This window comes from Lynx rufus, unplaced genomic scaffold (assembly GCF_022079265.1).
Source record: "Lynx rufus isolate CCGP_SWC_20201006 ecotype Redwood Valley unplaced genomic scaffold, mLynRuf1.p SCAF_5, whole genome shotgun sequence".
NCBI classification, from domain to species: domain Eukaryota; kingdom Metazoa; phylum Chordata; class Mammalia; order Carnivora; family Felidae; genus Lynx; species Lynx rufus.
This window is the reverse complement of record NW_025814867.1, coordinates 74,705,861-74,732,717: the sequence shown is the minus strand read 5'-3', so window position 1 is coordinate 74,732,717 and position 26,857 is coordinate 74,705,861. Positions and strand designations below refer to the sequence as shown.

General features: G+C 38.4%; 1 protein-coding gene across 4 annotated transcripts in view; it reads left to right on the top strand.

Moving 5' to 3' along the window:
* The window catches only part of MCCC1 (methylcrotonyl-CoA carboxylase subunit 1), a 58,128-nt gene extending 31,486 nt beyond the window's left edge, over positions 1–26,642 (top strand). For 3 of the 4 annotated variants that reach the window (XM_047099183.1, XM_047099182.1, XM_047099185.1), the window contains 10 exons: positions 363–490; positions 4,135–4,318; positions 6,667–6,776; positions 10,227–10,443; positions 12,188–12,274; positions 18,194–18,243; positions 21,404–21,541; positions 22,834–22,941; positions 25,442–25,513; positions 26,289–26,642. In XM_047099183.1, coding sequence (XP_046955139.1) covers positions 363–490; positions 4,135–4,318; positions 6,667–6,776; positions 10,227–10,443; positions 12,188–12,274; positions 18,194–18,243; positions 21,404–21,541; positions 22,834–22,941; positions 25,442–25,513; positions 26,289–26,417 — 1,223 coding nt within the window. In that variant the 3' untranslated portion in view covers positions 26,418–26,642. Of the gene's footprint in view, positions 1–362; positions 491–4,134; positions 4,319–6,666; positions 6,777–10,226; positions 10,444–12,187; positions 12,275–18,193; positions 18,244–21,403; positions 22,372–22,833; positions 22,942–25,441; positions 25,514–26,288 lie in introns of those variants that run through there. The other variant, XM_047099184.1, reaches the window with a different exon arrangement.
* The last annotated feature ends 215 nt before the right edge of the window (positions 26,643–26,857 follow it).

Sequence of the window (26,857 nt, the reverse complement as noted above, 5' to 3'; positions counted from 1 at the left end):
TACTGGGGGAGAGTGAGATGGGATGTTTCAGTGTGAAGTTCCAGGGGTCTTGGTGCACCGAAGCCATAACACATGGTCCAACCATGTTCTCATTACTGCGACAGTTGAGACTATTCATAGCTTGGGCTACCATTTGCTCAAAACCCCAGACATACTTTTCTATTGCTAGATGTTGTGTGGTTCCCTATTTTTGATTAAGAATCATTTGCTGCTGCAAAATGTAAGATAATTTTCTTCACGAAATGCAGAATTTTAACATTGAATAAAGGTAACAGTAAAAGTTGGTGTAATACATCACGGAAGGTTTTGATTTCTACTTATTATATGCTGTTGAAATGTGACTGTTGTGTTTTATCTTTTAGGAACTGTGGAGTTTATTATGGACTCCAAGCACAATTTCTACTTCATGGAGATGAATACAAGGCTGCAAGTGGAACACCCTGTTACTGAGATGATCACAGGAACTGACTTGGTGGAGTGGCAGCTTAGGGTGGGGACGTTTTTTCTGTTAAAGATCAATCTTGAGAATATGTTACCTGCTGGCCTTCTGAAAGAAGGTGTCCTTTTGGATAGGGGTTCAATTCTTGTAGTTGTCACGAGGACAGGAAAATGGGATATTACAGATGATACTTCATTTGTTGCTGTGACATTATTGTCACTTTATGGACTCATATTTCTAACCTGTCACTTACTATCATTTCTCCTTAGGCAAGGCGCAGGTGAGCTGTTGCCCCTGAGGCTTCCTTGTGACCGCAGTATCTCAATACCAAAGCCTTGTGCTCTGCTTGAGGCCACATTATTCAGGGCCAGGCACTTGATTTTAGAGGCAGGACAGATGCTAGCCACTGTGAAATGAGCTAAGGAAGAGTTGGGAATGAAGAGCCAAAGTAACAGTCTAGACCAACAGAGTGAGCCACATGCAATTGCTGACTTGTACACCGTTGTTGGCCTGTGGTGGGATAAGTATATCCCATTCAGAATAAGTGTTTAGAAATTTTTATAGCGTTTTTGCCATTGCTATGTTATTTATGTCTACTGTATGTTACCAAAATATAAGTCTATAATTGTTCCTTTGTTATAAATAGTTTGAGAAGCCCTGGCTTTAACTAGAGTTCCACAAAGCATATTCCTTCAAATGTGAATAATAACTTAGTCTGTTTTTCTCTTATTATTGAAAACAATTGATTTCACAGCTTTTTTAATACGACAAAAAGTTTAAGAAGTGTAAATATTTTTGATCTCTGTAGAATTCTTAGTTCTTTATATATTCTGAATCTAAATTTTTTTTTGCATGTTGTGATGTTAATGTCTTGATTATTTTCATAATTTGGTCTTTTCAGAACTTCTGTGGGCAATAATATGATGTTATTTTTTTTGGTTCATTGGGGATGATTGGTGATTTTAATTGAACCATAAGATTCTTTTGGGCCTCTGTAGCCTCCAGGGCTAATGAAAACCAGGCACATCAGACTAGTAAGTGTTAGTAAGTAACAGGAAAATTGTGGATTTAGAAAGTTTTGGAAAGAGTGCTTATGTTTCCAGAATTCAAGGAAAGGGGGAATTTTTTTTTTTTTTTTATGAAGCAGTAACCAAAAGAGTCCAGAATTTTGAAATCATGATGGATAAAATGTTTCCAGGGAATAAGGGAAGAGAAAGCTTTTGGATATAAGGAGAACTAGTGGACTTTTATTTCTGCAACTCAAGAAATTGTAAGAGGCTCTTCAGAGAGGCTCTTCAAAAGGGAAGTAGGCTTTTCTTATCTGGGGAGGGATTCTAGAACTTAAGTATACCACTGGACCTCATTTATAATGCTCAAGGTACTTTGGAGTCTGACTTCCAGGAAGAGGTAACACAAGGAGTCTCGCCACTTATTGAGTCAAGACTTCAAGCTCCAGGACCAGCCCCCTTGGACCATGACCTCCCTAGAATGAGGCTACAGTGATGTGAGCGTCCAGGCTGCAGATGCAATTGGCTAGCCATGTTCAGGGGGAGCTAGAAAAGTATCCAAGGTCCAGGAGTTCCAAAGAGTCAAAGTCTAAGCCTGAGAGAACTCCCATGGCACAGATGTCCAAGTATGCAGAGGCATGGTTAGGGTCTATCTCTTCTGAGCTCAGACAGAAGCCAACTTGAGAGGAAAATAGATAGGCAAAGACAAGCCAGACTGAAATGGGGCTATATAGTCAGAAATAAGATCACATCTTGAAATATGGACACATGGTTATTCTTTTCTTTGTGTGTATGTGTATGTATGTGTGTATATACACATGCACACATACATACACACATATATATATATATACACACACACGTATATATACATACACCTATATATACATTATATAATTATATATAATATATATTGTGTGTATATATATGTATACACACACACACACATTATTTTAGAGAGAGAGGGCATGCACACAAGCAGAGGAGAGGGGCAGAGGGAGAGAGAGAATCCCAAGAAGGCTCCATGCTCAGCACAGAGTCCAACCCAGGGCTTGATCCCACAACCCTGGGATTGTGGCCTGAGCCAAAATCAAGAGTCTGATGCCCAACTGACTGAGCCACCCACTCGCCCTCCTTGTTTATATTAAGACAAATGGAATTCTTTATTAAAATATTAAAAAGTAATTCACTATAAAGGGTATGAATGAAATGACAATAGTTAACACTTATATAATGCTTACTATATGTACTTTTCTCTGAGGCATCAAGAGGTTAAGAAACTTGCCCAGAATATGAGTATGCCCAGAACAGAGTTAAGTATAGAGAAAGAATCTGAACCCAGGCAGTATGGCTGCAGAGTGTGGTTCAAAACACCATGCAGTAGGGGCGCCTGGGTGGCTCAGTCGGTTAAGCGTCCGACTTCGGCTCAGGTCATGATCTCGCGGTTCGTGAGTTCAAGCCCCGCGTCAGGCTCTGTGCTGATGGCTCAGAGCCTGGAGCCTGTTTCAGATTCTGTGTCTCCCTCTCTCTCTGACCCTCCCCCGTTCATGCTCTGTCTCTGTCTCAAAAATAAATAAAGGTTAAAAAAAAAATTTTTTTTTAAAAACAAAAACAAAAAAAAAACACAAAAAACAAAACACCATGCAGTAAAGACATTCAATTTGGTCCATTTTCCTTTCATTCTTAACTGCTGTGGTTCCTGATTTACCTTATCTACAGGTTTAAAGAGATGAAACCTTTGCCTCTTTTTCAAGCTTACCTGTTTAGTTCCAAGTGGTGCTAAATTACTTAGTTTTCTTCCCCTGTATCTTTTGCTTTCTTGGTTTGTCCTTTTCTCATCTTGGAGGAAAACTTAAGGAGGGAGTAAAGAGAGAGTGACAGCATGTCTTCCAATAGCCTTTCCAAATGATACTAGGTGAAGAGAGAGAGTCATTGTATTGGTATGTAATAGTCAAAATAATACAATTGTAGTAGTGATAAACAATAATGATCATCCTGTTTATAATCTGGTATCATACAATATATGTTAATATAACAAAATTGAAAAACCATTATGTTCCCCTTTCTGTCTTGCTTTATCACTCTCTTGGTGATGAAGAAGACAAAGATGGGGGTGACTGGCTGGCTCAATTGGTAGAGCATGTGACTCTTAATCTTGGGGTTGTGAGTTTGAGCCCCACGTTGGGTATACTTAAATAAATACACTTTAAAAAAAAAGATTCAAGGATGAAAAGTGCCACACTTTAGCCATAACTGTGAGTGTAGTCCTAAACACCAACTAATAATTAACTATTAAAAAAAAAAAAAAAAAGATTGGTTTGGTAACTGAGTGCTAAAGTTTTAAATGGAAACAGACTATCTTGCCAGTAAGAAATTTTAGTTGTGATTACATTGAAGAAACACAGATTTTTATATTTATGATTTAGTTGTCAGTTCTCCTGCTTTCTCTATTTAAAAACTCTAGAAATCTATTGTAATTAATATATTATTTCCAAACTGCATCTGTTTCTAACCTCTTTTTGCTTTTGCCCAGAACTCGGGTAGGTGGATAAAATTAGTTTTTATTTGGCTTCATTATAAAGCCCAAATATACATTTTCCATAGAAAAAGTCAAGACCATCAACTTCCCAAGTCTCATAGGTGCCATAAAGTGGATTTTCACAGAAGCATATACTCTTCTTTTATCAGATTGCAGCAGGAGAGAAGATTCCTTTGAGCCAAGAAGAAATAACCCTGCAGGGCCATGCCTTTGAAGCTAGAATATATGCAGAAGATCCTGACAATAACTTCATGCCTGGAGCTGGGCCTTTAGTGCATCTCTCCACCCCTCAGGCAGACCTTTGCACCAGGATTGAAACTGGAGTGCGTCAAGGTAAAGTGATCTAAAACAAAAAGTCTCCGTCTTTTTTTAAGTGCATGATTATTTGTGGACGGCCTCTTTTCCCTGTGTCTTGTGGAAATGTTTTGTTTGTTTTAGCATAAAGGATTTAATTTCTTTCTCATTAATCTTTATTTATCTTTCTGGAATAGTTATTTTTAAAGAATAACTAGTGTTTTTAAACAATACACCCTTTTTTAAAATGTAGCAGTACTTGTTCATACCTAAATAACAAACATTTTGTGTGTACTGTTTCATGTTTTTACTCTGCCTACTTCTAAAAGTGATTAAAGGTCACTGATACCTGCTATGCCCAACACCCTCCAACCTTCAAGGGACTTGATATCAAGCTGAAGGATTAATATATCAACTTAGTGTAAGCTAAACAATAAGAGAAATAAAGAAAAGTGAAAAAAAATAGTAACAGTGCAAGAGCTCTCACAGTTCAGCATATGATTAATAACAATGATCATAACAATTATTTAGCATTTACTATGTACTATGGACACTGTTCTAGGTGACTTTTTTATTCAGGCTCCTTTAACCATGAGAACTACCCTGTGAGTAGGTATTCTTAGCACCCCCATCTTCCAGATGAGGAAACTAAGGCACAGAGAAGTTAAGTGACTTGCCCAAGGTCACTCTTGGAGCCAAGATTCAGACCCAGTCTTTCTGGCTCCAGAGTCCATGCTCTGAGTTACTACTACCTTGACTTTAGTTGCCAGAGAAGTTTTGCAGATGGTGAATGATGAAAAGCAATTCTCAAGATTAGATGTTATATTAGGCTAGTACAGCCAGGAGCCACGACACATTCGTAAGAGGAAGTCTGGAGTAGATTTTAGTAGGCAGATTAAAGAGCACACAGAAAAGTGAAGAAAGGAGAACTTAGCTAAAGATGTGTTTGAAGAATTGTAAGAAAATAATGTGGCTGGAGAAAAGTGTTCAGGATGGTGAATAGTTGGAGATGCAGGTAGAGATACAGGTTGAGAGCAAATCACACAGGGTCTTGAAAGCCAAAATGAGGAATTAGGACTTCTTGATGACAGATTGGCAGAATTTTGAGAGCTCTGGCTAAACCACAGCAATATTTGATATTAATTTTTTTTAACTTAACAGCAGAACATTTTAGAGAGGAAAAAGAACAGTTGCAATAGAAAAGAAAGAATCTGTGGGGCAAGCAAAGCTTGCAGTGTAATGTAATAAAAGTATTCCAAGAATAACAGAGGTGTAATTCCGAGAAGGACTCCCATATTTACATCTTAGCGCTGGGAGGATAGTCCATTCCAAGAAATTTCCCCAACCTTTCTCAACTACGTTCCCCGAGCCCCTTGTGGATTCATTGGGCCCTTTTCTTATTATATCATTTTACAGTAACCTTTTACTCCTTGTCTAGTTTTCCCATTATATTGTAAGTTTCTTAAGGGAGAGACTGTGTCTTCCATGTTATCTTGCTCAAGCCTGGGCCTAGAAGGTGTTCAATATGTGTTGGTGAGTGCTGGGCTGGGTAGGTGGGTGGATGATGGATAAGGGAGTGTAATCTAACCCCTTGATTTTATAGATGAAGCCCCTGGAGTTCAGAGGGGTCAAATGACCTACCCAAAATCACACAGTGATCCTAGAACAGTATTGTTGATAACACACCACATCCTTTTGACCTGAACCATTTCTAACCAGTGAGATGTGCCTGGTTCGGATTTTTTTTTTTTTTTTTTTATTAACTGTTCCAACCAGCAGCTTGGTTGGCACAAGCTCGCTTACAACTGGGTCTTCGTGTGCATGGCCCTGAACTTACAGGGCTGCCTGGTTCAGATTCTTGTTCTCTAAGACTCTGTCATAGCAGTGATGGGTGCTATTTGTTTATCAGTTCTGCCAGGTATGGCACTTGGCCTTTTTACTGTCAATCCTCCTAAGAACCCTACAGTATAGTTGGATTGTTATCTGTATTTTTCTCATGAGGAGACTGAGGGGTGGAGGGAGGGGGATGCTAAGGGCAGAAGGGATGGTGACAGGAGAAGGTAGAGGCAGTTTGCGCTGGCTTCCAAAATGAGAAGGGAAAACAAGGTTCAGAGGAAGAGAGGATGGGGACAGCCAGCCTGTGTGATATTGGATCACTATTTTAGGTGCTCTTGGATAGCCATAATCTCCTTAGACTTGTGGTGAGTTTTTAAAGCCCTGTGAGCCTCATTTCCTCGTGAATGAAACCGTGGTAACGACTACCATGCGAGAGCTCCTGAGGATTAGGTATGAAGTGAACGTTAAAGCCGCAGCAGAATGTCTTGCATGTCATATTTTATCATGTTAAGTTTGGACTTAGAGTGGCTACTGTGGTTTTTCAATTTCAGGAGATGAAGTTTCAGTGCATTATGACCCCATGATTGCGAAATTGGTTGTGTGGGCAGCAGATCGCCAGGCGGCCTTAACGAAACTGAGGTACAGCCTTCGTCAGTACAACGTGAGTGACCTGGGGCCATGTTAGGGACCTTATGATCTGTGTATCTCCACTGCCAAGTATGTCTGTCACGATTGGTCAGCCTTTGTCCCTGTCAGCTTCTTTCCACCAATGCGTCAGGAACAAAATGATTTCACATTCCCATGGGTCAAAATAGAGTTTAAGGACTTCTTGATTCAGCTAGAAAAGAAAAATTGCAGGACTAAAACTATTAATGTCAGTGTTATACTTCACTGAAATCTGATATGAAATTCATATTCATCCTGTAGATAAGACTAAGTAAACAAGTGTGGCCTACAGTCTGGTATTATTTTCTCCAAAGGAAAATAATTATGTTCAGTTTTACCCATTTGACAGAATTTGTTGCTTTTCTGTAGCACATGAATTTCCTTGGTGCAGTAAGCCCCAGACCACACTGATGTAGCTTCATAAAAGGATTTCATATTAACCTGTGATATCCAGATTGTTATATGTCATTAATTTGATCTAACCTCTGATCTCTGTGTCTCCAACCACACTGGTCTCCTTGGCATTCCCTAGACATACCCAGCATGGAGCCATGTGTTCCTGTTCTCTCTTCCAGAATGTTCTTTCCCTACATGATCACAAAACTCCCTTCTCAGCATCCTCAGCTCCTGTTCACCTCAGAGGTCTTCCCAGGCTGCCCAATTTTTTTTTTAATTGAAGTATAGTTGATACACAATGTTATACTAGTTTTAAGTGTATAGCATAGTGATTCAGTTCTGTACCTTACACAGTGCTCACCACGTTAAGTGTAGTTACCATCTGTCCCCAAAGGTATTCCAATATTATTGACTGTATTGCTTATACTGTACTTTTCATCCCTGTGCCTTACTTATTTTATAGTGAGAAGTCTGTACCTCCTAATCCCATTCACCTATTTACCTTCTCCCTTCACAACCTTCCCCTCTGGCAACTACCAGGTCCCTGTTTATGAGTTCGTTTCTGTTGTTAGTTTGTTTTGTGGTTTAGATTCCACAATATAAGTGAAATCATATGGTATTTGTCTTTGTCTCACTTGTTTCACTTAGTATAATACCCTCTGAGTCCATCCATGTTGTTACAAATGGCAAGATTTCATTCTTTTTTTTTTTTTTTTTTAAGTTTATTTATTTTGAGTGAGACAAAGAGAGCACAAGCAGGGGAGGGGCAGAGAGAGAGGGAGAAAGAGAATCCCAAGCAGGCTCTGCACTGTTAGTGCAGATTCTGACTTGGGCCTTGAGCCCATGAGGCTGCAAGATCATGATCTGAGCCAAAACCAAGAGTCAATGCTTAACCAACTTAGTCACCCAGGTGCCCCAAAGATTTCATTCTTTATTTTGGCTGGGTAGTATTCCATCATGTGTATACACCACATCTTTATCCTTCATCTGTTGATGGACACTGAGGTTACTTCCATATCTTGACTATTGTAAAATAATGCTGCAATAAACATAAGGTTGCATATATCTTTTCTAATTCATGTTTTCATTTTATATGGGCAAATACCCACTAGTGGAGTCACTGGATCATATATTTCTGTTTTTAATATGGGGGGAACTTCCATACTGTTTTGCAGTGGCTGTACCCAGCATGTCCTTCCTACCAACAGCACACAAGTGTTCCCTTTTCTCCACGTCCTCACCAACATTTGTTATTTACCGTCTTTTTGATACTAGCCTTTCTGACTTGTGTAAAATGGTATCTCATTGTGGTTTTGATTTGCATTTCCCTGATGATGGATGATGTTGAGCATCTTTCCATGTGTCAGCCATTTGTATGTCTTTGGAAAAAATAAATGTCTTTTCAGGTCCTCTGCCCACTTTTTAATTGGATTATTAGCTTTTTTGGTGTTGAGTTATAGGAGTTCTTTATATATTTTGGATACTAATCCCTTATCATGCATATCATTTGCAACTATCTTCTCCCATTCAGTAGGTTACCTTTTCATTGTGTTGATGGTTTCTTTCACTGTGCAAAGGCTTTTTAGTTTGGTATAGTCACAGTAGTTTAATTTTGCTTTTGCTTCCCTTGCCTCAGTAATCATATCCATAAATATGTTGCTAAGGCTGACATCCAAGAGATTACTGCCTATGTTTTCTTTTAGGAGTTTTGTTTTGGGTCTTACAGTTAGGTCTTTAATACATTTTGAGTTTATTTTTGTGTGTGGTATGAGAAAGTTGTCCGGTTTCATTCTTTTACATGTAGCTATCCTGTTTTCCCAATATCAGTTATTGAAAAGATGGTTTTTTGCCTCCTTTGCCATAGATTAGTTAACCATATAAGTGTGGGTTTATTTCCACTTGTTCCACTGATCTTCATTTCTGTTTTTGTTTCAGTCTACCATACTGTTTTTATTACTACAGCTTTGTGGTGTAGCTTGAAACCAGGTGATCTTATTTAAAATAGGACCCTTTGCTGTTCTCGTTCCCCTTAACCAGCCTTATTTTTCTTCATATGACTTGATGTCATATTAGATATTTGTTTATAGATATTGTTATCTCTGTGAGGTTTTGTTCTTCGTCATGACCCCAGTACCTGGAGCAAGGCCTGGCACCTAAAAGGTGCTCAGTAAATGGCTATTAAATGAATATATGAATGGACCCAAGGCTCAGATAGCTGGTTTTACCCTTGACCCCATTTATTGGATGGATCTAGGTTCAATGTATACCTTTTTATTTTTATATCAATGTGTAAAATTTGGATTTTAGCGTTGGAAGGAAGCTCCTTTGAGCTCATTTAATCCTGTCCCCTCCTCAGTATAGAAATCCTATGCTCTGTTTTCCTATTTTGTGGAGTGTTCTGAGCAGCAAGTCTTCAGTATCTTGCAAATAAATCTCATATAAGTTTCTTAACATTTATCACTTACATAGCCTGAGGCAATTAAATGTCTCCACACTACCTAACCTACCATCATCTCTTATGTCCTCTTTATCATAAAGAATAAAATGTAGTTTACTACTTTTAAAATGTGTTGTGGAGCACCTGGGTGGCTCAGTTGGTTAAGCGTCTGACTTTGGCTCAGGTCATGATCTCACTGTGAGTTTAAGCCCCACGTCGGGCCCTGTGCTGACAGCTCAGAGCCTGGAGTCTGCTTCAGAATCCGTGTCTCCTTCTTTCTCTGCCCCTCTCCTTCTTTCTCTCTCTTTCTCTCTCTCAAAAATAAACATACATTAAAAAATTTTTTTTAAATGTATTGTAAAATGTTAATTTTAAGTGTTAAGTCCAGGTACATAGTATTGGTGAAGTGAGTTTTTTGTTTTGTTTTGTTTTGTTTTGTTTTCCTTACGAGTTGTCCTGTCGCCATGTGGTACCTTAGTAGGTTTTTCAATTTTCTTAAGAGTTGCCCCTGGTGAAATATCTTTAGTACAAAGAACAGATTTCTATGGCAAATTTCTATGGGAAATGTTTTTTTCCCACTCACTGGGGATATGGGCTTTATTCTCTTCCTAGATTGTCGGACTGCACACCAACATTGACTTCCTTCTTAGCCTGTCTGGCCACCCAGAGTTTGAGGCTGGGAACATACACACCGATTTCATCCCTCAACACCGCAAAGAACTGTTGCCCAGTCGGAAGGCCACAGCCAAAGAGCTTTTATGCCAGGCAGCCCTGGGTCTCATCCTCAAGGAGAAAGCTATGTCTGATGTTTTCAAAATTCAGTCACAAGGTATGGAATGCTTTTCTCTTTCCTCTGCTTGTCAGGATTTTATAAATAATCATCGGAGGTGCTTTTCTTTCTTTATGACACTTTTGTGTCCCTTTTCTTCTCTCAGTGGTTGACACTGTCCTCTGCTAAGTGGTTTTTTAGTATGAAGTACATTCACGTATCATGGATGCATCCATAAACACTTTTTTAATCCATTAAATGTAACTTAACTAATTGCCTAATAGTGTTGAGCTGGGGCTCTTTTTTCAACCAAACGCTGGTCCTTCCTGTACCCTGTGCTGACCCCTTCCAAAGCTTTCTTAATTCGCTGCTTCTCAAGGGCCTACTTATTGTATCCTTGTACCTACCGCAACTTCCTTGGTCCTGGGGACTGAAGACAGAGCACTGGGGACTCTCATTACCTGTTAATTTATTGTTGAGTTATTTCCTCCTCTCCTTTTCCATTCTGTGATCAAATTTCTGTCTAACTAGAGACCTAGGCACTTCCTCCAATCAGAGGATCTAAACATGGGAAGGAAAATGGCAGAGATTCATCCTGGTTGCCACGCGCACACATCTCTGCTTCAGCTTCCCCACTGAGTTGTTGCCCAACCTCTCCCTAACACCTCAGGAAGCTAGAAATTCATAATGAAAACTCATTAGCTTATTACAGTTTCAGTCAGTTCTCCATTAAAATGTTCTTCCCTCTAAACTGAGCAAAATCTGGGGACACAGGGTGGCTCAGTCAGTTAAGTGTCTGACTCTTGGTTTTGGCTTAGGTCATGATCTCACAGTTCATGGGTTCAAGCCCCGCACTGGGCCCTGCACTGACAATGTGGAGCCTGCCTGGGATTTTCTTTCTCCCTCTCTCTCTGCCCTTCCTCTACTCTCTCTGTCTTTCAAAATAAATAAACTTAAAAAATGAAATAGATTGCTAATCTGAAAGAATGCAAAACATAAAATAAGATAAGCAAAATCTGAACTCTCCCAAACTTGCTCCAAAATATATACTTTAGGCTAACTCTGAGCTTTGGAGCAAACAGGAAAAAAGAAAAATTAATCCATTTATCTCTTCATTATTTTTAGGATTATTATAGGATTTTTTTATTAGGATCTTTAATTTCTAGATTCATTCAAGAAAGTTATATTGAGAGCTTAAAATATATAACTATATCTTTAGGAGATGTGTGCTCTATTCTCATTTTGTCCTTTTACAATTCTAAATGAAATGCCTCCAAATATGCCCATACAGTGTTCCTAAGCCTGAATATAGCATTGTTACAATCAAGCATCCTCTTACTCTCTCCTTCCTTTTTATAATGTATACTGGCACACACATGAACTTCAGAATAAATTGCTTCAGTTCAGCTATGCCGTAGCTCCTGGATATTGTCCAACAGACACGCCTGTGGGCAGGACGAGTGACGCACAAAGAGGCTAAGTGAAAAGAAAAGTGTGAGTGGTGGAGATTTTGGTACCTGGAACGCAGTTGCCCAAGAAGGGGAGACCACTGTGCGGCTTGTGCCCCCAGAGGAAGAGAGCTTGGGCTGCAAATACTCTGATTTTAGCCAAGCTGGAATTTTTCATATAACCTTTTCTGAGATGTAAATTAAAGTATCTAATTTAAATTTAGAGCAATGAGAAGAACAAAGAAGACACATTTGAGCTGCCAGTGTAGGACAGGTGTTTTATGTTTTCTTTTGAAAGGTATGAAGTCAGGCTTGGTGTTTGTAAATTTGTTGTTGAATTTTAATTGTTTTTCTAGATCGGTACTCCCCTTTTGCATCCAGCAGTGGAAGAAGACTGAATACCTGTTACACCAGAAACATAACTCTCAGGGATGGTAAAAAGAGTAAGTAATGTTTTATTAAAAGAGAAATGTGCTTTATAGAAATACATCACTTATCTGGAAAAAAAGGATTCAGCCCAGACATGATCGGTCAATTACATTTTTTAAGCTCCCTAGCCTAACCATTGGAAGGAGTACTAGAATTGATTGGCTCAGGTGGTACATTAGTGCTATTTTTCTTCTTTATACTTTTTCTGTATTTTGTAAATATTTGAAAAATATGTCATAAAATATACATAGCAAAATGACTGAAATGAAATATGCCACGATGTTAGTGAGGTTACCATTGGGTAGCAGGATTTAAGGGGATTTCCCTCCCTCCATCCCCACCCCCATCATCCTTCTTTGTTCTCTTTGCTTTGCAGTTTTTCTTCAGCAAGAATGTACTACTTTTAAATAAGAAAAACAATATCCAAAACCACTCCAGTAGGGAGGATTACCCACCACTCAGGCATTGTTTCAGGTGGAAGAGGGTTACTAAGAAGCTATGATTCATTAAGTACCTGATCACATGTAAATTTTTAACTTCACTATAATTTAATTAAGGGGGAATCCCTATCATACCCATGTATGGCTGATGAAACAGGCAGAGAAGGTGAAGGAACTTACTCAAGGCTAGTGAGATTGACATCCAGCCTTTCTGACCTTGACTCCTGTGCTATTTTTACTTTTCCAGTGGAAAATTGATTTTTGACTGCAAACTAATTTGAGTAGGCTGAGGGTGGGACTGATTTATTGTAATTGAAGCCAGGAGAGGCTAACATCTAAAATTTTAAATTTTTTATAAATTTGTGGCTGGAACAACGTACCAGAGGGATCAGAATCCCATGATAGCAGCATCCCTTCTGCTTCTGGACAGTTTGCATAGGAAACAGGATGGGTGCAGAGTCAGAGCCGAGAGAGCTAGTTAACCTTGAATGTGAGGTGTCATTAAACTGTGAATGCTCCATTATAAAAATGTACCCAGCAGGTAGAACAGAATCTTCTTGCCGCTCATGGGAACCCCCTCCCCCACCCCCAGACAAAGTAGAATCTTCTTTATCTCAACTCTGTGTAGACATGCACTCAGTTTTTAGCAAATCCCCTTTTCATCTAAATTGATTGGACTAAAGCTCGAGATATTTTTTCATCATGAACCTAGATGGGCATTACTTTCCATGCACTGAGTACATGGAAAGAAAGTTTGCAAACATCCACTAGTATCTACTAATACCCATTTTATACTAGTGTGTTTATTCATTTCATCCTAAAAACCAAACCCTACAAAATCTGGGATTATCTTACTCTAGACTCCTATATACTGAATGTAAGTATCAGCAGCAGTAAAGTTTCATTGACCTCTTCAACCTAAATTAAACAGAAAATCATACTGGTGATTAAAATTCAGATGAGCCGACTGTGTTATTTGGTATGGATCTTCACTGAAGCACTTAGCAGTGTTTTGAACTATGCTGCATTTCTTGGAAATTTTTAAATTTTTTAATTAAAAAATAAATACATTATTGAAAACCAACATGATCGCTGTTCACTACATCCTTTTGGTAGTTATTTTTCAACAATAACCCAGGCCTGAATGTAATAATTTTCAGAAATGTTCTGGTGGGTCTCTAATAAATGCTAATTAACAGTAACCATGATTGAATAAGTGAGTACACCAAACAGGAAGTCTTAAGAAGCCAGAAGCATTTATGAATATAAAGTAGAACTAATTCTTAATGATCTCAGTGAGAATTATCAAGTATTTTAAATATTTAAGGCTTGACAAATATTCTTACTTGGTTGCTAGTGGCCATGCTTCACAGAATCCTGCCCTACCCTCAGTAGTAACAATAATAGCTAAGATTTATTGAGCTTTTGGTATATGCCAGCTATTAAGTTCTTTCCATGGATTATTTAATTTCCATTTTCAGAACAAACCAATGAAATTGGTGTTGTTATTAGTGTCAACTTTATAAATGGGGAACCAAAGTTTAGAGAGATTAATAATTTTCTTAAAATCATAACAAAAGTAATTGGTGGAACAGAATTCAAACCCATACTCCAGGGTGTATGCACTTATCTAACACTGCACCATGCTAAACTTCCATACCTTATTAAATACATTAAGAGGATGGGATACCTGATTGGTTCAGTGAGTAGAGCATGTGACTTGATCTTGGGGTCATGAGTTCAAGCCTCATGTTGGGCATAGAGCTGACTTGAAATTAATTAATTTAAAAAATAGGTAAGAGGATGTTTAAGGTTCTCTTGTGGAGGTCTAGAGATAACTAAGGGAGGGAGGAATAAGGTCAGTTGCCCTATAATATATGAAAGAATTTATCCTCTTTGATGTAATTGTAAATGGGGTTGTTTTCTTTATTTACCTTTCTGCTATTTTATTATTAGTGAATAGAAATGCAGTAGGGGGTGCCTGGGTGGCTCAGTCGGTTAAGCCACCGACTGTTGATTTTGGCTCAAGTCATGATCTCACAGTTCATGAGTTTGAGCCCCTCATCAAGCTCCGTGCTGACAGCAGGGAGCCTGATTGGGATTCTCTCTCTGCCCCTCCCCTGCTTATGTGCTCACTCTCTCATTCTCTCTCTCTCAAAATAAATAAATAAAACTTTAAAAAAATTCAGACTTTTGTGTGTTGATTTTGTATCTTGCAACTTTCTGAATTTACTTATTAGATCTAATAGTTTTTTGGGAGAGTTTTTAGGATTTTCAATATATGGTATCATATTATCTGCAAATAATGACAGTTTTACTTCTTCCTTATCAGTTGAATACCTTTTGTTTATTTTTTTGTCTGATTGCTGTGGCTAGGACTTCCAGTACTGTATTGAATAAAAGTGGTGAGAGTGGACATCCTTGTCTTATTCCTGACCTTAGGGGGAAAACTTTCAGCTTTTTATCATTGAGTATGATATTAGCTGTAGGTTATCGATAGATGAATAGATAAAGAAGATGTGGTATATATACACAATGAAATATTACTCAGCCATAAGAATGAAAATCTTGTCATTTGTGATAACATAGATGGACCTAAATGGTATTATACTAAGCAAAATAAGCCAGAGAAAGACAAATACCATGTGATTTCACTTATATGTGGAATCTAAAAAACAAAGCAAGTGAATAAACAAATAACAAAGAGAGAAACAGACTCATAAATATAGAGAACAAACTAGTGGTTGCCAAAAGAGATGGGGGCGAATGAAATGGTGGGGAGGATTAAGAGGTACAAACTTCCAGTTATAAAACAAGTAAGTCATAGGAATGAAAAGTACATGATAGGGAATATAGTCAATAATACTGTGATACACTTATCATGGTAAGCATTTCATAATGGATATCGTTGCTGAATCACTATGTTGTATATGCAAAACTAATTTAATATTATATGTCAATTATAATTCAAATTTTTTTAAGTGTTCTTAAAAAGACTTTTCCTGGCAATGTGTTTACTGTGATTCTATTGGCATTCATGTCAGCTAAATACTTTTCATATTTCATAAATCAAAAAAAAACCTAATCTGGTGTAAGTGGATGCATTTTCTCTTAAGAAGGATTGAAAGATATTGACAAGACATAGGGTGGAGAAGTTTCATTTACTTATATGTTCATTGCAAAGTTTCTGAAAAAATAGATGTTCTGAGTAATGTGAAGAAGAAAAAAAAAAGATGTGTTTGTCCCTACTTTTCTTCCTTAAGGAATTTACCATCTGGCAAAGGAGAAGTGAGTATGTTGGGAAGATAGATGGTGCAGTGGTTCATAATGCAGACCCTTGAGTTAGACTGTTATGGGTTTGAATTCTGGCTCCTCTGTTGTCTGTGACCCTTGGGCAAGTGACACACTCTCTCTAAGCATCAAGTGTCCTCACCCATAAATGGGAATGGTAGTGGTAATTACTTCCTTGGGTTGTTGTGGATATTAAATGAGACAACACATCAAAAGCTCATTGTACGTCACATAGCAAGTGGTCAATAAACATTAGTTGCCATCATTATCATCATCATCATTAAACTTGCTACTATTGAAAGACAAAGTGGATATGTATGTCACATGTTAATTAAAAAAAGGTTGGAAAAATAAATAAATTTTTAAAAGTTGGTTGCAGAACAGTATATATAAGAATATGTTATTTTTATAAAAGAAAAATACTAGTTTGTGCATTTTAAAAAACTTGAAGGGGCTCACATGTTAAAGAGTTCAATAGTAGTTATATCTGGGCAATAGAGAGGACTTTCACATTTTGCTTGATGTACTTCAGTATTTGACTTTTGTGAGGTTTTATTTTTGCAATTTTTAAAAAAACGGATAAAGAGAAAAATTATTCCATCATAAAACTGGATGAGGAAAGAATTATAATGGTGTTCTATATGCAGAAGTCTGTCTAAATGTTCAGAGAAGAGCAACTTCATTCCACATAGACTTTTCCCAAAGACCACGAATGAGCATGATGTCAACAAGGGGCAAGGTTTCAGTTGGGGTGGCTGGGACTGGTGACACAGTGAAGGGGGAGTGGAGCAAAGAGGCACAGTGGGGCAAAGGCTGGAGGCACATATGGAGAATATTAATTGGCCCATGTTCCCATTTCGTTGTAATATAGGGCTGTGTAGAAGAAGGGTGGGAAATACGACTGAGTTCAGGGCCTTCAGTACCAGGCCAAGTATTTTGAATATAGAGGAGACATGCTAGGCAGCATCAGCTGGAAGGGCTGAGACAGGAAGCAAAAAGTTCCGAGAAGACCTCAGAGTCAGCCAGGCCTCTGGCCATCAGCCTGAATCAGGGTTGAGTGATGGGAACGAAAGGAAGAAATGAACAGGACAGGTAGGGAAGGATGTGGCAGCTTTGTAGTGGCTATTGCATGTGGAAAGCAAAGGAGAAGGTAAGGATGACAGGTTTTAAATCTGGATGACCAGGAGAATACTAGTGCCAGTCATGGAGCTCCCAGGGCGGGAGGGAATGCAGGCAGAGTGGGGACATGATTTGATTTATTGGACCTACCATGTTCACTTTAAGGTGCCGATAGAGCATCCAGCTGGGAATGACTAATCAGAGTTCTGGAGAAGGAAGGTCAGGGCTGGAAATAGATGTGAGCTGGCAGCATCAAAATGGTGGTTAAAGTATCAGGAGCCGATGAAGTGACTTTGGTCTGCATTCTCTGCACCACAGAGCTTTTGATTTCCATCTGCTAGCAAAGTCCGTAACCAATTCTGTGTCCACAAAATAATATGAAATGTATATTATATTTATATGGTCGGTTACAGTTTACAAAGCAGTTTCACATTTATTTAATCACTGTGACATTCTCATACCCATTTAACAGGTCAGAATGGGGCAGAAAATCAGGACTCAGATTTTAAAGGACAGTCAAGATCACAGAGGTGATCACACCACAGATGGCAAATTTGGGTCTTAAATGAGAATTTCTCTCTCCCAATTCATTGCATTTCCTATTTTAACACTTTAACTTTCCTTGTTTAGAGAAAAATATCTAAAATATCCTACAACATTAAAAGAGCTAAAACTCCCTCTTTAAAAAATTTTTAATCTAGTATAGTTAACATACAGTGTTTTATTAGTTTCAGGTGTACGATATAGTGATCCAGCAATTCCATATATTACCCAGTGCTCATCAAGATAAGTACACTCTTAATCTCCTTCATCTGTTTCACCCATCCCCCCATCCACCTCCCCTCTGGTAGCCATCAGTTCTCTATAGTTAAGAGTCTGCTAAAAGTCCATTTTTTAAGAAACAAAAGTTTGAAATTCACTTTTATTGGAACTTACCTATAGATTTTTAAAAATCTTGTCAGGGAGTTAAAAGATGTTGGTATCCCTAAAGGCTGGTTATCTTTAGGTTGAAAGAGATTTTTAGAATCCCCGTCTATGACTGTCTTCTAATTTTTCTTCAATTTTCCCCCCTTTTTCATAAAGATGTAGCCATAGCTGTCACATATAACCTCGATGGGTCATATAGCATGCAGGTAAGCCTTACTGGTTTTCTTTGTACAGTTTAGAGCTAATTCTGATCTCTCTCATACAGAGGAGGGTCTTTTTTCACACTCTGGTTTCTCCCAAGCCATTGGACTATAGTTAGGAGAATGTCATGTGTTTTTATTTCAGACCAATTTGGGGAAATTACCTCCTCTACACTTTCTGATTGTTTCCTCAGTTTGGCTGTGGTTCCCCTAAGTATGAAAACCTGTTTTAAAAAAATAACATTGAATTAGACAGCTAACGAATTCCTGAAGTATGTGCATGTATTCACATCTAAAGCAGCCATTCACAAACTTTTTGGTCTCAAAATCCATGGATACCCTTACAAATTACTGAGACTCCTCAAAGAGCTTTTGTTTGTGTTAATTACATGTATTAATACTTACCATTTAGAAAACTTAACTGAGCATATTTTTCTTACTGTTATTTTTAATATATATTTTACAAAAGTACACATAACGTAAAATATACCATTTTAGACGTTTTTGAGTGTAAATACCGTCACATTGTTGTACAACCACCACCACCTTCCATCTCTTTTTTCCTCTTGCAAAACTGCAACTCTGTACCCATTTAAACAGTAACACTCCATGTGCCCCCTTCCCCGCCCACTCCCCCCTCAGCCCCTGGCAAACACCAGTGGGCTCTCTGTGTCTATGAATTCGACTACTTTAAGTACTTCATATAAATGAAATCACTCAACATTTGTCCTTTTGTGATTGGATATTTCACTTAGCATAATGTCTTTAAGGTTATTCTATGCCATAGTTTATGTCCAAGTTTCCTTCCTTTTTAAAGTGGAATGATACTGCATTGCCTCTGTGTATCGCACTTCGTTTAATCGTTCGTCTCTTGATGGAGACTTGGTTGCTTCCACCTTTTGCCTTTTATGAATAATGCTTCTATGTACATGGGGGACAAATATCTCTTTGAGACCCTGTTTTCAATCCTTTGGGACATACACCCACAAACAGAATTGCTGGTTTGTATGTTCATGTTCTATTATTAATTATTTGAGGAACTACCGTACTGTTTTCTGTAGGGGCTGCACCATTTTACATTCCTACCAACAGTATTGGAGGGTTTCCTTTTCTCCACATCCTCATCAACATTTACTTTCTGGGTTTTGTTTTTTTTTTTCTTTTTTTTTAACAGCCATCCTAATGGGTGTGAAATGTTATCTCACTGTGGTTTTGATTTGCATTTCCATAATGAATAATGATGTTGAGCATCTTTTCATATGCTAATTGTCCATATCATCTTTGGAGAAATGTCTATTCATGTCTTTTGCCTTTTTACAATCAGGTTGGTTTTTTGTTGTTGTTGAGTTGTAGGATAAACTGAGAAAATTTAAAACCTAAGATTACACAAGCACACGTTCATTAGCTATCAGAGTAACATCACATGTCCTGCAGTCTCTAGAAAATCCCACTGTTTATTCATGAGAGAATGAGAATTTTTAAAAAAGGCAAATACCATTAGTATTATTATGAAGTAGTTTGATATTGTGGACCCCAAGAAGGGTCTTGGGGACCCCAAGAGGTCCACAGGTCATAATTTGAGAATCTCTAGTCAAAATGTTTATGATAGCCCTCAATGAAAAGAATCCATTACACTGACAAAATGAAATGCTGAAAGGGTTAAAAAAACAATGTGAGAACTCAACCAAATTCCTATATATTAAAGTACAAAATCAGAGACTAGAATAAATCATTTGTAATATGAGCCAAGCGACGTTAAGTCCAACAAAATTGATTGATCGAGGATACTTTGGATCTGCCAATACTATGAGATACCATTTTCTTTCTTTCTTTCTTTTTAAAGCTTATTTGTTTTTGAGAGAGAGAGAAACAGAGTGTGAGTGGGCAAGGGGTAGAGAGAGAAGGAGACACAGAATCCAAAGCAGGCTCCAGGCTCTGCACTGTCAACACAGAGCCCGATGCAGGGCTCAAACTCATGAACTGCGAGATCATGACCTGAGCTGAAGTCGGATGCTTAACCGACTGAGCCACCCAGGTGCCCCTGAGACACCAATTTCTTCAACTGAGATTCAGAAAAACTAGGGGGTCAACGTATTTTAGTATATGAGAATTGTAACTGATACTCGTACCTCTGGTTTGGGGAATGCTTCATATCCCTTGGTAAAGTTAACTCCAGATTGAACTACTACATTTCACAAATTTAGAATGTGCTTGTGTAAATCTTTAAACAAAACTGTTCCCCATCTAACCTTTATGTCCTGAGAATTTCACAAACATTCACATGGCTGTTTTAGTAGGTTACAGAGCACAGTAAAATGTCATATTTAACTTAGGATAGATGAGAAGCAGCATATAAATACTGCACTGTAACCTATTTCACCTTAGCCTACATCGTATATTTGAAAAGAATAGCCACAGGACTTTCACAGTAACCTCATGGGAATTGAAATGAAAAATAGAGAAGATTTAAATGGATTTCCTGTGTGTGAAGGAATTTTTTTTTCTTGGGTGTGTATGTGAGAAAACATTTTTTAAAACAGAAAGGTTTCATGTCCTTTTGTCAGCTTCCTTGAAAGATCAAGTGTGAAGTCTGTTTATTGGCACTCTCTCCTCAAGGGCAAAAATTGTGGCTGTCTCCAGCTAGCTAATCTTCTTAACTCATAACTCAAACCCATAAATTTTATCTACATCTTGGGGAGATAAAAGATACACCATCTAATTAGGTGGTTCTGGCCTTTTTCTTTACTGACATTGGCATAGTAAAACCAAATTTGACCTCAGGTACTCAGAAATGAATACTTAACATGTAATATAGTCAACCGAATTTTGATAATTTTACTTCATTTGATTTGTATTTCTATTTCACATTTTTATTGTTATTCTTAAATGAACATTTATCTGTAGCATTATGGCACTATAGATATGTTCTCTGGGTTGTTTTTTTTTTTTTTCTTTTAATTACCTTAACTGCTATTTCTATGTAGAGTACTTTGTTTATGAATCTTAGGGGCAAAGTTCCTACAGGGCTTTTTTAAAAAAATATTTCACCTGTTACCTTTTGAAACTGTTAATAGTAAAGAATTGATTCTGATTTTATTAATTCTGTAGGGTTATTTATTTTTTAAGAATCTTATTTTTCTGTTTTTTGTTGTTATTGTTTTTTCAGATTCAAGATAAAACTTTCCAAGTCCTTGGTGATCTTTGTAATGAGGGAGACTGCACTTACCTGAAATGTTCTGTTAATGGAGTTTCTAGTAAAACTAAGCTAATTATCCTGGAAAACACTATTTACCTATTTTCCATGGTAATGTCCGTTTTTTATAATAACACTGTTGAGGTTTGGGAGAAAATTGCTTGACCGGAGGCATCTCACTAAAAGATTAGAAAGACCTTGCTTCCTTCCATCACTGCCATGACCTTTCCTCTGTGTTTCCTTCTCCACTCTGTTTCTTTGCCACATTTCTGCCTTCCCTAGTTCTTTTGTCCACACATGTTCTCCCTGATAGACACATACCATTTTCTGCCTTTAATTCTGAAACATGCCCTTACATCCTTATTGTCAGAGAGTATCTCACTGCCCATTGGGCAATCTTCTCTCTGAGATTTGATGCCTGAATACTTTGCCCAGGCACTTGGAATTCTGGGGATTTGGGAGGAGGTGACCCCTGAGAGCGAGTCTATGAACTGGATGTTTCTTGTGGGGATGGGGGCAGTCAGAAGGGGTAGTGTCTTGGCAGTCAAAGGATGGTTGATGATCGAGACAGACTTGGCATATCTTTGGTCAGGAGCTTATTTCCTGACTCATTGCTCTCACGGGCCTGCTGCCTGATGAGCCCATAGTTTCTGCACGGGCAGAAAAGAAAATGCATTATCAAATACACTGTGTCCTCTTCGGAGTCTTCTCACATTTGAAAAACACCTTACAGATCATAGTCCTTTATATTCCAATAATTAAACTACTGTATACAGAATCAAGGATGATTTCACTTTACTAGGCATTCCTTTCCATAGTTATTGCCGGAACAATATGGTGGTGGAGGCAGTTTGGTGGAGTGGTGATGAGCGGGAGTTCTGGAATGTGAAGCTGCTTTGGTTCAAATCTTGGCTCTACCTCTGAGCAGCTGTGTGACCTATGACAAGTTAAACTCCCTGACTTCAGTTCCCCCATCTATAAACAGGAATAATAACAGTACCTCCCTACCTCATAAACTTGTTTTGATGACTATACACACACACACACACACACATATGTATAAAACTGTTAAGAACAGTTTCTGGCTTAGTCTAAACACTTGATAGTGGAGATGCTACTCAAAATGGCTATCAGTGGCTATTTTTTAGCAACAGTTATGTACATTAATTCCTTTAATCCTGTTGTGAGGCATGATGCCAATACTCCTTTATAATGGGAAACCAAGACTGAGAGGAGTTTAGTAATTGCTTAAGGTCACAAAGCTAGATTAGAACCCTGCTATTAAAGATTTAACAAATAGCTTGGAAACAGTCATTACCTCAGGGTACAGTGATTTGAAACAGTGATTCAAAACTACAGCGATTTAAACTTGATTTCAGTTCCAGTTTGTTTTCTGTTTACAGACGGGAAGTACTCAGATTGACATTCCAGTCCCCAAATACTTGTCTTCAATGAGCTCAGATGGAACTCAGGAAGGTGCCATAGCTCCTATGACGGGTACCATTGAAAAGGTAATCATGTGAATGTATACAGAATGATGTTCAGTAAGGCCCAGTAAATATCTCCATTGAACTTAGTCATATATATTATTTTTCTCTCTCCAATCTCTCTCATTGGGAAGTATCCTCTTGAAGAAAACAAGAGACTGGGACACCCGGCTGGCTTAGTCGGTAGAGCATGTGACTCTTGATCTTGGGGTTGTAAGTTCAAGCCCTGTGTTGGGTATAGAGATTACTTAAAAATAAAATCTTTAGGGGCACCTGGGTGGCTCAGTCTCTTAAGCCTCTGACTCTTGATTTGGGCTCAGGTCATGATCTCATGGTTCATGGGATCAAGCCTGGCATCAGGGTCTGCACTGATAGCATTCAGCCTGCCCAGGATTCATTCTCTCTCTCTCTCTCTCTCCCTCTCTCTCTCTCTCTCTCTCCTCCCCCCCACCTCAAAATAAATAAATAAACATTTTTTTTTTTTTTTTTATTTTTGGGACAGAGAGAGACAGAGCATGAACGGGGGAGGGGCAGAGAGAGAGGGAGACACAGAATCGGAAACAGGCTCCAGGCTCCGAGCCATCAGCCCAGAGCCTGACGCGGGGCTCGAACTCACGGACCGCAAGATCGTGACCTGGCTGAAGTCGGACGCTTAACCGACTGCGCCACCCAGGCGCCCCAATAAATAAACATTTTTAAAAAATAAAATAAAATCTCAGGGCTCCTGGGTGGCTCAGTTGGTTAAGCATCTGACTCTTGATTTCACCTCAGGTCATGTCATGACATCGAGCCCCCGCATCAGGCTCCATGCTGAGTGAGGCCCTCTTCCTCTGCACCTCTCCTGTTCGCTCACTCTATAAAAGCAGGCAGGCAGGCAGGAAGGAAGGAAAGTCTTAAAACAAGAGACTATGTGCTAGATTGATTTTCTATGTTCAGTCTTCAATGAAAATACCCGTTTACCTAATTTATGATACTGTTATTTTTGAAAGTGGAAATTTCCATCAAAGTATAAATAATCTAAATTTGTCTTTTTATGATTAAAATGGAGCATTCACCAAGCATTACCCAAAAGGGCTATTTTTTAATGTCAACTTTAACACAATTTATCATTAAATAACATTTTTTTTCCAATGTACATAACTACATGTGTGTTAAAATAAAATTTGAAAGGCTGGTACTGATGAAGAACAACGAGGTTTGGTGTTGAATGCTGTATATATTCAGAATTAAGATCCATGCTGAAGTAACTTCAAATGGTGGTAGATTAGTAGTGTCTTTTTTATATATACACTTGAATATAGTAGAGTTCCTTTAAATGCATCCAAGTCATAAAAATTCAACTCTATATTGTTGGTACCTAAAAAGAAGAAGGAGGAAATAACTATTTAAGTAGTGAAAGTGATTGCACCCCCTGTTCCCCTCTGCACATGTTTGTCCCAGAGGGAGTATGAGCTCAAAGACTTTGATCTGCCTTTAACTCACTCAATCTCACTTTCCATGTACATTCCAAAATGTAGGCATCTCTGAACATCTATAGGGGAAAAATGCACATTTTCCCTATAGCCGCCCCCTAGACCATTGATTTCATCAAACACTGTTATAGCATCACCCAGCATTGGGTGATTTGGGGGCTTTCAGAGGTGTTTCTCATTTTTCACAATTTTGGCTCTACACATTGACTGTGGAACCTAATTCCACTGTGTGATGTTTCTAAAAACTCCTTGATAACCATGTTAACTAAGAAGACAGTGAGACCATATGGGATATATGAGTTCACTTATACATGAAAAATGGAAAATAAAGGTTTGGTTTTTTTTCCCCCCAAGGTTGCCAATAATTTAATTCTTTCACATGAAGACCGTCTATACATTTACCACACAGGGCACTCAAAACTTGGAGCACTATCCTAGACTACCTATAAAATCTAGAAAACCAGGCCCTGCCCATGACATTTAAGTGCATTGGTTCTTCCCCTGTTGGTCGTATGTCTTGTCTGTACATTTATGAAAACACAAAAGGACCTTGAAATATATAAAGCATATTCATCTGATTCAGGGAAAACTAGATGGTTTGGGGTTGGGGAGAAGGAGCTAAGCAGTGCTCCCCACTGACAAGAGGGCCAGCAGTGCAAGATTGATCTGTAGGTCTCTGATTTGCACCTGTACACCTGTCTTTGACAGATAAGACAACCAGACAGACCCATACTTCTACTGTGTACATTTATGTACCACCTCTGTGGACCACGAGGGACCTCTATGTTTAAAAAAATTTTTTTTATTGTTTATTTATTTTTGAGAGACAGAGACAGAGCATGAGCGGGGGAGGGGCAGAGAGCGAGGGAGTCACAGAATCCGAAGCAGGCTGCAGACTCCTAGCTGTCAGCACAGAGCCCAATGTGGCACTCAAGCTCACGAACCGCGAGATCATAACCTGAGCCCAAGTCGGACGCTTAACTGACTGAGCCACCCAGGCACCCCGGAACCTCTGTGTTTTTAAATATTAACCTGTCACTCTTAATCTCTAGGTATTTGTGAAAGTCGGAGACAAAGTAAAAGCTGGAGATTCTCTAATGGTTATGATTGCCATGAAAATGGAGGTAATGAAATCATAAGTTCACTTTCCAATTAAACTTAGGGAACTATCAGATCTAATTGTTCTTTTGCCTTATTTTGTAAGCTAATACCCATTTTAAATATTAAGAGCCTTGGATTGATGAAACATTAACTGCAGGAAACAAAACTAAAACCATCCTCCCCTTAAATATATTTTCATTTTAATTTGGTGAAACTGCACCTGTCAGTTCTGATGCTAAAATCAAAGAAATTGTCAATTCCTTAAATTCAGGCAGTTAGCCAGTTGACTGTTAACCGTTGGTATTTTCTAAGGCCAAACTTAGGATGCCAAGCATCAGTATCAAAGTGAAAACTTCAATCAAACTAGATTAACTATTTTAGGTCTTTAGAAATTGTAGGCCAGTAGTTCTCAGCCAGACCACATGTTACCATCATCTGAGGGGGAGAGCTTTGAAAAACTACTTCCCCAGACTGGTTGAATTGGGATCTCCTGGAGTGGGGCCCAAGGATCGTCAGTTTTTAACAGCTTCCCGGGTGAGACTCTACTGTGAAACTTGTTGAGAATTACCAGCTAGACTAGAGCTTCCCGATTAGCGACCTTGCAGGTGTTACAGGTACGTCAAAGTAGTGACTCCTCACAACTGCAAAGCACACCATAAAAATGTTATTTCCTTTGGGTGCCATGCTTGAGAAACCTCAAAACAATTGGCTTTATTTTTCACTTTCGTCTCTGTTGCCTTACTGTGTGCTCAGTCTTCATTAGTATTACAGCCACGGTCATGTCTTGTGTCCCTGCAGCTTACCATAAAGGCCCCAAAGGACGGCACAATCAAGAAAGTGTTCTACAAAGAAGGTTCTCAGGCCAACAGACATGTTCCTTTAATCGAGTTTGAGGAAGAGGAATCGGACAAAAGAGAAGCAGAATAAATGCCATCAAAGAAATGTCCAATTAAGCAGTATCTTAAATATAGTATCTGTACACCAAAAAGAGAAAGTGCCTTCCTGCTTTTCTCAGAGTCTAATAAACATCAGTTTTACTAAATGATTGTACAATTAGGCTAATATTTGAGAATCATGTACTTGGGTCACAAACACAATAAATTATCTATTTCATACTAATAAATTGAATTATATTTTTTTACTGGAAGCTAATATAGTTTGTTTCTGCCTCAAATTGTATACACTGTAGTGTCTTTTAGGAAGGCGGGCAGCAACTTGATCAAAAGAGAATGATTGGAAGAGAAAAGGTTGTTTAATTATTTCCCATTTACAATCATGATGAAAATGGGCGTGTTTCAGAGACGGATGCAAATCTGAAAATATGATTGAGTTGAAAGTAATTTTTCTGGGGCACCTGACTGGCTCGT